This window comes from Bufo bufo, chromosome 10 (genome assembly GCF_905171765.1).
Source record: "Bufo bufo chromosome 10, aBufBuf1.1, whole genome shotgun sequence".
In the NCBI taxonomy this organism is placed as follows: Eukaryota; Metazoa; Chordata; class Amphibia; order Anura; family Bufonidae; genus Bufo; species Bufo bufo.
In genome coordinates this window covers 51,639,809-51,656,142 of record NC_053398.1, presented here as the reverse complement: position 1 = coordinate 51,656,142, position 16,334 = coordinate 51,639,809, and the positions used below count along the sequence as shown (strand labels likewise).

At 44.8% G+C, this 16,334-nt stretch overlaps 1 protein-coding gene across 1 annotated transcript in view; it reads right to left on the bottom strand.

Moving 5' to 3' along the window:
• The window catches only part of ATG2A (autophagy related 2A), a 147,326-nt gene that overhangs the window by 22,480 nt on the left and 108,512 nt on the right, over positions 1-16,334 (bottom strand). The window contains exons 29-31 of the mRNA XM_040410669.1: positions 7,698-7,821; positions 593-810; positions 253-482 (exon numbers count right to left, since the gene is read on the bottom strand). Of these exons, the coding sequence (XP_040266603.1) occupies positions 253-482; positions 593-810; positions 7,698-7,821 (572 nt within the window). The remainder of the gene's footprint in view (positions 1-252; positions 483-592; positions 811-7,697; positions 7,822-16,334) is intronic.

Here is a 16,334-nt window from a genome sequence, read left to right as displayed (position 1 = left end):
TACCATGTCGATATAACCTTAAACACATGTTTACAGTTTCTACAGTATCTAAATGTTATATAAGTTTTGTAATTTTACAAGCATTTTACTCTACTTATGTTGCACTGAGTGTCTGTATTATAGCCAAATCTTGTCCAGAGCTGTATTCACACTTCTGCTGGCTTCATATTTACCGGTATCCTGCACAGCTTAGTGTATTGAGCGTGAGTGATTCACATCCTGGAAACCTGCATAAAATGCTATTGTCCTCACCTTGGTGATTGTGCCCTTGCAGAGTTTGGTCTGCTGCTACCAAAATCTTTTCCTCCAAACAAATGCCATACAACAGAGATCTCTCTTAGAACTATACGTGTCTCTGGCACAGGAAATTTAGCTGGAGGCTTCAGTAAGTCGGTACTACCAAGTGGGCGAGAAAAGTGTCCATCCTTCACCAATATTGGACTATCCACTAGTTTTCTCACAACAGGTTCTCCATCTTTTGGCTAAGGGAAATAGAAAAGAGATAAGCATCTGACACACGATACAGCAATTACTTATCCAATAAACAAGAAATATAGGAATTCCAACTATGTCATTGTAGTTGGATACTCACTGGCACACCAATCCCTGGGGCATCAAGAATACAGAAATCATCTGTGTCTGTCAGTTCACTATCTCCACTGGTATCTGAGCCTCCAAGACTCTCCTGTGATAAATGTGAATCGGGAGGTGGAGGTGAAGGGTGGACTGTCGCACTTCTATTCACAAAGGAAACTTCTTCAGGAAAAAGGTAAACAGACACGGGGGAATTCTGACGAAGAAATGGCTCTCCTGTATTTAAAGGGAGGACAGATTAAACAAGTGTTGAAGTGTGTATGTCAGCGTTGGGCAGAAGCAACTAACTGGAAATACAAAGAGAAATCTTAACCAAGTCTAGTCAGTAGTGTTGATGGAGCACCAAAGTGCTCGGGTGCTCGAGTAGAACACTTTGGGATGCTCGGGTGCTTGGCAATGGGAGAACCTGAGCATTAAACCAGGTACCCCCTGTTCTGAAGAGGGGAGGGTGTCTGGTTCATAGCAAAAGGTCAGAAATTGATGAAAACATGGGGAGGATGTCTGGATGCATCTTGGGCTCCCAGGTCGCTGCTGGGAATGATGTTGTCCGAGTAGTACGCCACTTTTACAGACTGACAATAATACGCACCAAACCAAAGATAAAATCTATTTTAGAGGAAAAATTGTTAGAAAACATTCTTTCCTGTATATTTACTTGTATATAAAGTGCAAGTGCTGCCAAAAATTACAAGGAAGAGGCACTCTGATACAACCTGTATATCACATAAAGGAGGGCCTCATTCACATTGTGGTACACCTGTTCAGGTAGTGGGACTCCTACACTCATAAAGCCTATGCACTAAGTGAAATGGCTGCCAAAAATTACAAGGAACCGGCACTCCAATACACCCTTTATTACACATAAAAGAGGGCATCATACACACCCTTGAAAAATTATGATTGATGGCCTGCTGGTGACCCTCTAAAACATTAGGGGTGAGGGTCTGCTGCTGATCTGACCTTCTAAAACATTAGGGCGAGGGTCTGCTGCTGATCTGACCATCTAAAACATTAGGGGTGAGGGTCTGCTTCTTATCTGACCTTCTAAAAAACATTAGGGGTGAGGGTCTGCTGCTCAGCTGACCATCTGAAACATTAGTGGCGAGGGTCTGCTTCTTATCTGACCTCTAAAAAAACATTAGGGGTGAGGGTCTGCTGCTCAGCTGACCATCTGAAACATTAGTGGCGAGGGTCTGCTTCTTATCTGACCTCTAAAAAAACATTAGGGGTGAGGGTCTGCTGCTCAGCTGACCATCTAAAACAATAGTGGCGAGGGTCTGCTGCTGATCTGACCTTCTAAAAAACATTAGGGGTGAGGGTCTGCTGCTGATCTGACCATCTAAAACATTAGGGGTGAGGGTCTGCTTCTTATCTGACCTAAAAAAATTCTAAAAAAAATTAGGGGTGAGGGTCTGCTGCTCAGCTGACCATCTAAAACATTAGTGGCGAAGGTCTGCTGCTGATCTGACCTTCTAAAACATTAGGGGTGAGGGTCTGCTGCTGAGCTGACCATCTAAAACATTAGGAGCGAGGGCAGCCTAAAAAGCATGTTGATATGATGGAGGAGGACGACGAGAAAAGGAAGATTGAACCATATACCCTTTTTTTGTGGTGGAAGGGGTGCATGGGAATACACTGTATTCAATACACCATAAAAGCCACATTTAGAGAGCCTTTATGTTCAGCCGCTTTCCTCTGGTGGAGTAGAGAAGTCAGGGGCAATCCAGGCCTTGTTCATTTTAATAAGAGTCAACCGGTCAGCATTTTCAGTAAACAGGCGGATACGCTTATCAGTTATTATGCCCCAGCAGCACTAAATACCCGCTCTGACAAAATGCTGGCGGCAGGACAGGCCAGCACCTCCAAGGCGTAGAACGCCAGTTCGTGCCACGTGTCTAGCTTAGACACCAAATAGTTGTAAGGCACAGAGGGATCATTGAGGACGCAGACACGGTCTGCTACGTACTCCTTCACCATCTTCCAAAATGTTTCCCTCCTTGTGACATTAGACCGCGCATCAGGGTGAGGGTGCTGGTGGGGTGTCATGAAACTGTCTCAGGCCTTGGAGAGTGCTGCCTTGCTTCTGTTGGACCTGCTGTGTGTTCCCCTCGTCTCCCCTTCTCGGTTGCCCAAGGAACTACGCACTCCGACACCAGCGTTGTCAGCTGGAAATTTTTGGAGCAATTTTTCCACAAGGACCTTCTGGTATTGCACCATTTTGCTAGTCCTCTCGACCACAGGAATGAGAGATAATAAGTTATCTTTGTAGCGGGGGTCGAGAAGGGTTAACAACCAGTAATCGGTGTTGGCCAAAATGCGTATAACGCGAGGGTCACGGGAAAGGCAGCATAAAATAAAGTCAGCCATGTGTGCCAGAGTCCCAACAGACAAGACTTCACTTTCCTCATCAGGAGGATGACTCTCAATCTCCTCATTCTCGTCCTCTTCTTCGGACCATCCATGCTGAACAGGTGGAATAAACCTGCTATGGGTACTACCCTCTGTAGCGGAGGCAACCGTCTCCTGCTCTTCCTCATTCAATTCGCGCTGAGAAGACGAACTGAGTGTGGTCTGGCTATCACCCTGTGTACTGTCTTCCCCCCATTTTCACCTCTTCCACATGCAAAGCATCCGCCTTCATTGTGAGCAGCGAGCGTTTCAGTAGACACAGAAGTGGGATGGTTACGCTGATAATAGCAGCATCACCGCTCACCATCTGTGTTGATTCCTCAAAGTTGCATAAAACCTCACAGAGGTCAGACATCCATGCCCACTCGTCGCTTGTGAAGAGCGGAAGCTGACTGTAAAGGCGACGAACATGTAGCAGCTGGTATTCCACTACTGCCCTCTGCTGCTCACAAAGCCTGACCAACATGTGGAACGTGGAGTTCCAGCGAGTGCTCTCGTCGCACAACAGTCGATGAGCTGGCAAATGCAAGTGCTGCTGCAGCGTTGCCAGACCGGCGGCAGCTGTAGATGACTTTCGGAAATAGGCACACACGTGGCACACCTTCACCAGTAGCATAGGCACACACGTGGCGCACCAGTAGCTCAGGCAAAATGGGGTAGGTTTTGAGAAACCGCTGTACCACTAAGTTGAGCCTGTCGAGCTCCAAAGCCCCCATTACGGCCATTATCAGACACAACCATGCCTGGTTGTAGGTTGAGTGGCGAGAGACACAGTTCAGTCTGATCCCTTATACCCTGCCACAGCTCTGCGGCGGTGTGCTGTTTGTCACCTAAGCAAATACGTTTCAGCACGGCCTGTTGCAGCTTCCCTACTGCAGTGCTACACTGCTTCCAGCTACTGACTGATGGCTGACTGGTGCTGCAAGATGAGAATTCAGAGGTGGAAGTGGAGGAGGAGGTGGTGGAGGAGAAGGGGAGTTGCAGCCACTAATGTAGGTGGTGGCAGAAATCCTGATGGAAGTAGGGCCCGCAATCCTTGGTGTCGGTAGCACCTCTGTGCCATCCCAGGGTACGACTCGCTCCCGGCCTCCACAGCGTTCACCCAGTGTGCCGTCAGGAAAATGTAGCGTCCCTGGCCACAAGCACTTGTCCATGTGTCAGTCGTTAAGTGGACCTTCCCAAAAACTGCATTGGTCAGAGCACGGGTGATGTTACGGGACACATGCTGGTGTAAGGCGGGGACGGCACACCAGGAAAAATAGTGGCGGCTGGGGAAAGCCACTGCCATCAGGCTGCGGAAAGCCTCGGTGTCCACAAGCCTAAATGGCAACATTTCCAGGGCCAGCAATTTGGAAAGGTGCGCATTTAGTGCTCTGGCCTGTGGATGGGTGGCTGGGTATTTACGCTTTGGTTCAAAGACCTGGGGTATGGACATCTGTACGCTGCGCTGGGACACAGAAGTGGATGTGGTAGATGAAGGTGCTTGCGAAGGTCCAGGTGCAGGGCGGGAGGCATCCGGGCCTGCGTCTTGGACAGGAGATTGGCCAGCACGTAACTCAGGGGAAGAGGAGGCAGTGGTGTGACCCGCAGACACTGATTGTGGACCCAGGCGTTTGGCCCACCTATTAGGATGCTTTTATGCCATGTGGCGGATCATGCTGGAGGTAGTGAGGTTGCTAGTGTTCACGCCCCTGCTCATTTTGGTACAGCACAGGTTGCAAATGACGATTCTTTTATTGTCCGCACATTCCTCAAAAAAGCGCCAGACAGTTGCAGGGAACAGTTGCGGGCCTGTTTGGTGTTGCCCGCCTTCTCCATTTTGCCACCCCACTGCCTCTTCCAGACTGTTGCGGTGCTGCGGATCCCTCCCCCTCTGTACTGCTGTCCTCGCTCGCTTGCCACCTTCCCAGGTTGGGTCAGTGATTTCATCGTCCACCACCTCCTCTTCCTCTTCCTCACTCTGGTCATCCTCCTGACCTGTTGACCTAACAACAACCTCAGTTATTGACAACTGTGTTTCATCGTCATCATGAACCTCTTGAGACACTAATTGCAGTTGACTTATTGGCAACGGTGTCTCATCATCATCATCCATCTCGTGAAACACTAATTGCCGTTCCCCACCGTCATCTTTTTCTGACTGTGGATGCTCAAGAGTTTGGGAATCAGTGCACAAGATCTCCTTATGTCCCTCTTCAAGTGGGCTTGGCGAGAGGGCCAAATCAAGGAATGACGAAACAGCTCCTCTGAATATCTGAGTGTGGGATCACCTGTTTGCCAAGACTCTCCATCGTGGGAGGAAGGAGGATCAGGGTGAGGATTCTGTTGACCAGACTCTTGGCTACTGAGACTGGACTTTGTGGAAGACAGGGAATGCTTAACCGACTGGAAGCATTATCTGCTGCAATCTAACGACCACCTGGTCGCACTGGTGTGGCATCGAGAGTGGTGTCCTGCGCCACCCTGCAAACTGGGACATGAAGCTAGGTATGGTGGATGAGTGTGCTGCATGTGCTCTGGCAGCAGGCACAGTTTCACAGGGCCACGGCCCCTGCATGCACCATCAGCAGCATGGCCACTTCCCCGTCCCTTACTGCTTGCCTTCAGCATATTAAATGGTATATATGCTTGCAAGTATGTCACACGTACAGTAGCGCAGGTTTTGTAAGTGTATGCGCAAATAAATTAGACTGAATGTTACTGATATTTAGGATGGGCAAACATTATACAGGAGATGTAGCACAGGTAATGTCGCTGCCACCAGCAGCGAAAAAATTTGACTGAATGTCACTGATATTTAGGATGCGCTAACATTATACTGGAGATGTAGCGCAGGTAATGTCGCTGTCACCAGCGGCCAAACAATTGCGCTGAATTTCACAGCGCAAATGTAACACAGCAGATGTAGCAGAGGTTGTGTCACTGTTAGCAGCGGCCAAACAATTGCACGCAATTTAGTCCAGGTTGCGCAAATAATCTATATAGCAGCCAGATAAAACAATAGTCCTTAAAAGAACTTTTGGGTCTCTAACACCTTTCACCAGTAAAACCTGCCTAACAAACAAACCAATTCCTGTCCCTACACTATCTGTCCCTTCTGCTGCAGCTCTCCCTAGGACTGAGCCAAACCACGTGTCATTGGGTGCTATATAGCACCCGATGACGCGTTCCAGCCAGCCAATCAATGTAATGCCAGTAGCCAACATGGTTATGGCATTACAGTGAGTGCCAGTACAGCCGCGCACATTTATTGGCTGCGTAGCAGCCAACAAACGTGCGGGGAGGAGGCTCGAGCACACACGGTGTTCGGCCGAACATTGCATTGCTCGAGTAAAAAAGCGTTCGGCCGAACATGCTCGCCCAACACTACTAGTTAGCGGATGCATATTGGCTAGGAAATATTTTACTGTAACTGTCCCAAATTCTTGTGCATAATACAGAGACAATCCCATTAGAATGCATTGAACTGATTTTCAGTTGTAGAAATGTCTACAACAAATCTGCTGCATATTAACATATCTTCACCATTCCTAGCTACATCATTAATATACATATTGAGTTCAACCAAGCATAATGTTATTTTAATGAGGATGGGGCAGGGTGAAACATCTTCCAGACTGCCAGACGCTGCATATCTCCTACTGGATCAAAGGATTGGACTGGTTCCATTCCACCCAATTGTTTCCTTGTTTTGAGTATTTGGACAGTAGACTATTATCAGATCTGCCTACAATAAGCTAGCATTTTCTGCTATAACTGTACAGGCTTTGTACAGTGTGGGCCTAAAGGTACACATTAGTTTAAAGTTCACCAAAATGGATGCTTCCAACCAAAACAATCGTTTCTCAAGTGAAATTTAACAAATGATTCTTTTAGCCGATCGATGACAGACCAGTATCTTTTGAAAAGTCGTCCATGTCTGAAACTTTTATTTGATAGTTGGACAAAAGACCCTATTTCAACAACTGTAATGACCAATGGGGACTAAAATGTGTATGGCTGTGAAATGATTGATCACCAAATAACAGTTTTTTCATGTGATGTTCAACTATCGACCAACTTCTCTCTAATGTGTTTGGCCACCTCGAAAAGTGCTTTCCAACGTCACATAGTTTTTTTTTTATATCCTCCACCCAGCAGGATTTGTCAAGGGAAGCATACTTACCTGATCCCAGATGCACTCTTTCGGATCTGTGGGTCCACTGCCATCTTCATTGTGCTTTGGTCTCTGTATGTAAACTTCTGGCATGGACGGGGATATGTACACTGTTGGAGCCAATTACTGGCTGCAGCGGTAACTGCTGCAGCCAGTCATTGAATGCAGTGGGGCACGTGTCCGTGTCCATGCAATGCGGGACTGAAGTGCAGTGAAGACAGCGGTGGACCCATGGAGCTGGAACAGAGCATCAGGGATCAGGTATGTATACTTTTCTCGACAGGTCCTACTTGATGGTGGTATTTAAAAAACTATATGAAGTTGGACCGCACTTTTAAGGCCTCACTCCGATGTAATGTGGACGCATTTTAACATTTGTATTGCAGCTATGAATCCTGGCCAGAGTGCAAGTCTAATGGCCCACACTTATGGCATCATAGATTGCTATGATGCTGTTAGATTGGGTCACAGGACATGCAGTTGGGCTGGGATTGCCACAGATGTAATATGGCCGCTAAACCGCACCCAAATTACACACCTGTTTCTGAAAGGTCTTTGCTGCTCCTTCCTGTGTCTATAAGGGCATCAGTCAGGTCTCCCTGGTTAATCTGTGCAGTCTCTGCAGGAAAACATGGAGGTAGTGAAGAGGGCCCCTCTGGAGGCTGAAAGAAGAAAAAGAACAATATTAATAAAGTTTGATTGTTTATGTAATTTGACATATTTTACATTTATCTTTCTTACATTCTCAAGCTGTTCTCCTAGATACACTATTAAGGAATATGGATGTCAAACCAGGCGTCTGATGTCCAGGGCATTTTGAGATTGTCTACTTAAATCTAGATGCTGCCTGCCCGAAATGCACACGATTATGATTATTATGGTAGATATAGAAAATCAAAGGTTTGGTTGAATATATATTAGCAAGTATCAACCCCATCAAAGGGGTATTCTGACCATATGAAGTTATCACATCTTCATCTATCACATCTTCAGGTTTAAAAATTCATGGACTATCCTTAGGAAAGGGCTGTAGCACTTGTCAAAGGGACTTGAATGGAATAAAGCTGCAATGTCAAGCACAGCTGCTATGCAGTACAGACCAATGTAAATAATCAAGGGGCCTGCAAAACATGCACAAGAACTGGATCCCCCTTCATACAGCTGATTGGGAAGGGCGGGGGAGGGTGCTGAATGTTGGACCTCCACCGGAAAAAAGCTGTAAAGTCATGGCCACTGGGGGTCTCACTTCCACCTAATTTGCAGTCCACTGTCTGTTGTCAGACAAGATCTGTCCCTAGTAAAGAAGACACAGAAGATGGCAGAGGAGAGGTGCAGGAGTGTCAGAGCTTGCTGAGATCCTGAGCCTGATAAAATAACTGCTTCTTTTGAAGATTATAGGAGCGTCCTGTGCGTCTCGAAGTGTGATCTACCCCTTGTGGGGTTTAGCTCTGGTAGATAGGGTAAGTGGGCGCAGTACAGAGGCAAAATACAAGTTCTTAACCCAAAACGTCCGTGTTTATTCACACTTGAGGCAATTGCACAAAACAGCACGTAACACAAGTCACCTTGCTGGCAGTTCTGCCTCCAGTAGTCCACAGCAGGCTTTAGGGGGCCTGTTTTCCCAGCATATGGCTCTCAGCCATCCAGCACGGCACAAAGCCTCAGATCCTAAAAACAGAGACATCTCTGCTGAGCCCAGCTGTCTATATAAGGACAGCCAGGTGCTGGCAAAACCCGGACCGGCACTTAAACTCCGGTCCGGTATTTGACCTCACCTGGCTGGAAACCAGCCCAGCTGCACATGCTGGGAGAAAAATACCTGCCTTGGCAGACACAACCCCTCACTGTGTCACATCCTCCGTATCTGTTCTGTGAGCTCCAAAGCTGAAAACAAACAGTGAGAAATAAGGGAAAGGACATCACAGCAGTACACAGCAGTTCTGTCAAATTCCACAGAAGGGAGATGCTCCCTGCTTAAGAGAGAAATGCATCTAGCTGTGCAGCTAAAGAGGGGAATAGTTAGGCTGAAAAACACTAAGCCTATGATTGTACAAAGTTATGATTGTACAAAGAAGCACAGCCATTCTGTAAAAAAAAATTAAAAATATAGGTATGCTTTTAAAAAAATGCAGCAATAAAACCATTTGCTTCAGATGTTTCATAGACAGAAGATAATGAGATATGAAGAGTAAAGTGAAAAAACGGGGTTAGATGTCGCACAAGGCTATCTGCAAACCAAAAAAAGGTGCACCTCACCAATCGAGAACACTCACTCGATCACTATAAAATGAGAACAAAGGGGTTAAGGAGCAGGGCACTCTCAGAAATTTCGGACCATATAGAGAATCATTATAAAATATATATTTATTAATGTACTGAATATTCTAAAACTATGGACCTCGCTATAAAAACATATAAAATCCTTAATGTAGGTAAATTACATCAATTGATATATCTAAATAGCAGCAAATTGGATCTAGACAGTATTCAAATTAATAGTATACAGCCCCAACAACAGTATATCGATGGTGATGATCTAAAATAATTGAACTGAAATAAATCGAAGGTAACTGTTAAGTCCACCTCTATCATTCAATGGTGTAACTTCAAAGTTCCTTAATGTTTCCCACACCAAAACCAATCCGTCCTATGAATACTAATATAAGAACTATCCTGAGCAGAGTGGCGTCCTGCTCGATCAGAATGGGTAGCGGCGTCCCTCTACTTTGAAGCTTGCAAGCGATTACAAAGTTACCTTTGATCCAGCTTCCATCGAATCAGTCTTAACCAAGCCGTGGGATATTGCTGCTCCCTGCGTTGTGCTAATGATGTTGTCGCACTACGATATCGGGAGCTTTTTCTTCTAGTGAAGACCACACTGGCGGCTTATTGTTCCACATGTGGGCCAGTTGGTATACTGGTCCTTTCTTGTGTTTGGCTGTCAAATCGCGCGGGTAACTTTCAAAGGTAATAGATCCCACTTTTTTTTCGGGTCGGTTTGGATCGATAGATGTTGATATTTCTGGTCACAAATGGCGGGGGATGTGGCACCAGACGCGTTTCGGGGTATGTTCATTCACCCCTTCCTCAGTGGTAGACATCACCCCTTTGGCGTCCCTCTTTTATAGGGATCACAGTAATGAGTAATTCATGGATGGCTAGTTGATTACAAAACGTCAGTTCCGGTATATCGAGTATGTATTATTATTCGGATTGGTATAGGGTGCAAAGGTCTGTTGTTGATTGGTATATGGTGTCCATAATTGAAGAATATTACAACATTGTTCAAATCGATATATACATCAGTATTTTCACATAGCAAATTTTATGTTTTAGCAGTTTCCCAATTGCAAATGATTTCATACATTTGTCCCTGATAGATCCATATGTCATCTGAAGAGAAAAACGCACACATACATATCCTGCGTTATCGGTGCGGTATGTGTGCGGTTTTGACTTCATCTTGTCTAAAATTGCAAAAACATCATATAAAACTCCAAGTTTGGTTGCTGACCATTCTATGATACATCAAAGCTGACCATAAATAACACAACAAAATCAGATTAGGCCCAAGTCGACGGAAAAAAGGTTGTCAGGACTATATAAAATGCTTTTTAATTGAGTTTCAAATAAGAAATACTTATTGATGGAGAAACTTCTGTTTGGCTGCCAAAAATCCATAAAAATTGATGAGATTAAAAATGTGGATGTAAAAGAGATATAAAAAAAAGATATAAAAAAGGTATAAATAATAGTATTAGTAGTAGTGAGTGCCCTGCTCCTTAACCCCTTTGTTCTGATGAAGAGTAAAGTGCAGTTGTTCCGCTGGCTAACAGCAGACTAGTGGAGGAATCATTACCTCTGCCAAACGGATTTAACATAACAAATTCCTTTGAAAAAGGGAGGAACTGAACATTCAGGAATGCGAAAATAAATACTAAATTCCATTTGCTTTTAGAGAAGGTTTTCTTACACATATGGATTATGCACAATGGATGTACTACATCCTAAGTACAGCTTTACACCAGGTGCAGTTATCACAAGAACAAGCTCCAACAGGCACACACCACGACAAATAAAACATACAGATGCTAATAAAATGTGACTGGATCACTATGACTATGACAGCAATATTAGGAAAATTATTTAAGAGCATCACAGCTCCCATAGGGCTTGTCAACCTTGTTAACATGCATTCTGACAAAAAGTGCAGAAAAACATCCACCCCCATTATCATCTGTATCATTGAAAATGTGCTGTGCTTTAAAATGTAACTTCAGCTAGCATACATGAAAAATTACACAAAGGTGTTCCTCGGACAGAAATATGATCTCTGCAAAAGGGAAAGCATAGTGTAAAGGAATGTAGGAAGCAGAAGCTGGGATTTAGGTGAAGAAATAAAAGGTCAAAAGGACACTAAGGCCTCTTGCACACCAAAGTTTTTTTTTTCTGTTTACTTTCTGTTTTTTTTGCGTTCCGTATACGGAACCATTCATTTCAATGGACCTGCAATAAAAATGGAAGGTACTCCGTATGCCTTCCGTTTCCGTATTTTCATTCAAAGATAAAACGTCCTATTATTGTCCGCATAACGGACAAGGATAGTACTGTTCTATCAGGGGGCAGCTGTTCCGGAATGCACACGGACGTCATCCGTATTTTTTGTGGATCAGTTTTTTGGGGACTGCAAAATACTGAAAAAGCCGTACGGTTGTGTGCAAGAGGCCTGACAGTATGCCGGGATCCGACACTTAAAAGGGTTGTCTCACCGCATGCCCAGTGACACTTTTGAAGCTGTTGCCCTCAGGAGCTATTTGATCGCACAGGCGCAGGCAGTCGGCGGTACTGTGCCTGCGCGAGATTTCCAGTGGCTGAAAGAAAGAAGCCAGGGGTGTAGCTTGAATGTATTAGCTGACGTAGCAGAGGGGGCGGCGCCGTTCACCACGGCTGTGGGACGATAATTTATGATGAGTAGGCCTACTTGGGCTCGAAATTAAGGCGGGCTGGGCACTGCAGGGGGGCGTTACTGGGCTCAAGAGATGAAGAATAACGCCCCTCTGGGCACCTTCGAGGTTCATTTGCATATCACAAAAAGCGTTTTTTTATCAAAATGAAACCATGAAGAGAATAAAGAAGACCACTGCAGGAAAGAAGGTAGTTTATTGTACATGCCAATGGCGACAGCTGAATATGCTTAAACCAGGTGACAGATTCCCTTTAACTGCTCATTTGCACATGGATTGACAGTAATTTTTCTCTATAATGAAGCAATGGATCGCTAAGTGGAAGGTATCATTATATGATGCTGAGCAAGCCCTTCAAGGCATTGTGCCTGGTGTAACAGTGAACTTCCTGCTGACAGACTCCATCTTGCTATCTCTTGATTTTGGTCACAACTGTCACATGACTGGTTACGTTAAAATATCATGCTTGATAAACACACACCACAATGGGCATGATTCTATCAATACTAACTTACTCCAGAGACCTAGGTCTTGTCATTGTACTGAACTGCATTGTTGCTTACTATCTAAGCAGCTGATCGCTCCACCGTCTAAAACCACTAATGTATAGTTGGCTTATGGTGGGCTATCCCTGCTTACTATCAGGCTATGGGGGTCACAGTCACTATTTTGTCTCAAACGTGCTTTCATTTTACTGCTCTCTCATCACTTTTTTTTTCGGGCAAGGCTTTACAGAAGAGGCATGGCCTCACGTAGCCCAACAGTTTTACATCAGAGACTGCCATAAATGATCGCTCTAATCTATGCCAGGTAGTCAGTTTTCTGGCAAATGAACTGCCATAAGGTGAGCCAAATTACACTACCGGAAAATGTAAGGAGAACACCTGGGAAGCTTAATGCGATTGACCTGAAGATGACAAAGTATAACCTGCTAGTGGTGCTTGGTCAATGATCACACAAGGTTCTGCAGCAGGGTAGTGGTGCTTGGTCAATGATCACACAAGGTTCTGCAGCAGGGTATATGTTGAGGGAGGGTGACATTAATACTCGCTGTGATACAGCGAGATCCATCGCCCCATTCAGTCCCAGACATTCTCAATAGGGGAGAGATTTGGTGATCATGCTGGTGAGGAGAGCTACTGGATCTACTTTAGAGCACTTTGTGTAGTGTGGGCAGTGTGTGGACAGGTGTTAATGTGTTGGAACACCATGTCTCCTGAGTCAAAAAAGGAAGCATGACTGGTTCCACAATATCTAGAACATATCGAGTTCTGGTCAATGTCCCCCCGTCCCCCCCCACAAAAAAAACTGTCAGGAACAGCCATTGTAGCTAATGGCGTCCTATGCCATGACACCAGGTGTTGGTCCTGTGTCTCTCCGCACTATGCTTGATGGCAGTAGATGCTTTCAAGCCCTCCTGCGTACTCTGATGTGGACATCATTAGTACCAAGGCAGAACCTGTTTTCATCTCTAAACTCTATTGCCATTTATGGCCACATCAGGGGACAGGGGGACAAAGTCATCTGGATAGCTCCCCGTGGCTTCTCCCTTCCCGACTCAGCTTGATTGACAGGTCTTTCCCGATTTGTATATAGGGACAGACCCATCAATTTAGGCAAGCTAGACCTGTCCAGATGATGCTTATCCATGTCTCTGGCTTGCCACAGCCTTTCTTAGTAAAACACAGCTGACTGTAATTTGGGATCCTGCTGGGATTTCATGCTGCCTAAGGTTTCGGCTGCATGGATTTCCTAAAAGGTTTCCTTTAACAAAGTTGACAAATGACTATTGCTTGGAGGCTCTGTTTCCACCCCTGTATTCAATGGAGTCTTGTTAGGCGATATTTGTGTCTATCATGTGATGGATCCAACATGGCCATTATTTTAACTTTTTTGTTCATAGGAACAGAAAAATGGAAATACAAACACAGATGTGAACATAGCCTAAAGCTTAATTTCACATCTACGCCACAGCGCTCGGCCCACTGTATGAAGGATACCAAAGCCTCCAGATGGACTGCCTTGACTTACAATGGTGTCTACTGAGGTTAATCCTGCTGTCCATTGTTTTGCATGCAGCACTTTTCTTCCTGACGCAAATATAAGCACACTCTAATGTACACTACAGATAATGAATAGGAAACACAAAGTACGTAAGTGTATGGTAAATTATATAAAGTACGGTACTGAAACTGGAGAATCACAATACAGACATTAACAGGATGTATACACAAGTAAATGCCGCTTCCATGTCTAGGATCTTATTTTATTGCTCATCCTTTTGATGTTAATTTGCATATAGATGTAGCAGAGTTGGGGCTCATGCACGCAAACGTATTTTCTTTCCATGTCCGTTCCGTTTTTTTTCCGAACGTATGCGGAACCATTCACTTCAATGGGTCCGTAAAAAAAACAGAAGTTACTCCGTGTGCATTCCGTTTCCGTATGTCCGCATTTCCGGTCCACAAAAAAATAGAACATGTCCTATTATTGTCCGCATTACGGAGAAGGAAAGTACTGTTCTATGAAGGGCCAGCTGTTCCGTTTTGCAAAATACGGAACGCACACGGATGTCATCCGTATTTTTTGTGGACTGCAAAATACATACGGTCGTGTGCATGAGCCCTTATACCTGTCATTCAAAGGGGCTGTCCCATTGAGATAACTTATCCCCTATCCACAGGATAGGGAATAAATATCTGATCGGCGAGGGTTCGACTGCTGGGACCCTAACCGATCTAAAGAACCTGTTAATGGAGGGGTGGCACATATGTACACTGCCACTCCATTCAGCATCTTTGGGCTGCCGTAGATAGCTGAGCACTTGTACTTCGCTATCTCCGGCAGCTCCATAGAGGTAAAGGGCGCTGACTTTAATGAGGAAGTCTACTGGGATTTCATGCGGCCTCCGTGTCTGCAGCTCCATTCAAACAAAGGGGCACAGGCCCCTGTTCTCAAAGACCCTGGGGCTCCTCCCAATCAGACACTTATCCGGTGAATAGAGGTTAAAGTGTCTTAATGGGTCAGCCCCTTCCACTATTTTATGTTCTATCATCTGTGTTTGTGATTTCAAAGAGGAGTGGCGTCTTACACGTTAGTATAAAAGATTTTTACAGATCTGTAAGGGCTCATGCAAATGACCATTATTGGCCGATGCCCGTATTGTGGCACTGTCCATTTGTCTCACAGATGGGGACCTATTAACTTGAATGGGTCCACAATCCGGAAGGTGTGGTGCGGAATGGAACCCCATGGTAACAGAACGGAGTGCTTCCGTGGTTTTCTGTCCGTGCCTCCGCGCCGCAAAGAAATAGTACTAGTTTTATTTTTGCGGCGCAATTTGCGGTCCCCAATGCATGGAACGGGCGGCATACGTTCGTGTGCATGAGCCCTAAGGCTGGGTTTCCACGTTCAGGCATTTTGATGTAGCTTTCTAAGCCAAAAGTGAATTCCCAAAGCTGAGAATCCTTGGTCTTTCACATCCTTCATTTATGAGCTGTTCCTGGTGTTGGCTTATAAAACTGCCTAAAAAAAAAACTTGAACGTGAAAACCCAGTGTTAAAGACTATGCTCTACTCATTTTAGACAAAAAAAAATGTATTAAAACATTTTTAAGTTGGTTCACTTGCAGTGTAGACTGTTACTTTCTCCACTCTCAGTAACATAGACAGCTGCTCTGTAGCCCTTACCTATAATTTTCTAACAGCTCATAAACACTCATTTAAAAACAGTTTGATACAATGAGTGCTTATGAGCTGTCAGGATTTCAGAGATAAGAGCTACTGTTAAAATGTTTAATAAAAACAATTAATAAAATGAGCAGAATGCAATGCTAAAAAATTGCCCCAACGGTGTCCATAGCCTTTAATGATAGCTCTTCTCCCCCAGTGGAGCATGAATTTAGCATTTACTGAATCACTTGGCTGAGTTACATAACATTCACGTTTATAATGGCAAGAACGTAATGTTGGCTACTGCAAGGGGTCATGTTCCTTGTGTCAATCTAGGTGATGGGAGGAAAATATTGCTGCTATTCATCTTTCTCAAGATTTAAAAGGGGTTCAGACAGGAAGAACAACATTTGGCAACGTAGAAGAATGTTAAACGGAGACAGGTGTTCTGAGATTTTATTAGCATGACATAAGTACTAGCCACTAATCATTCCCAACGGAGATTGTATTCCTATGACATCACCAGCAGCTAGTAATCAT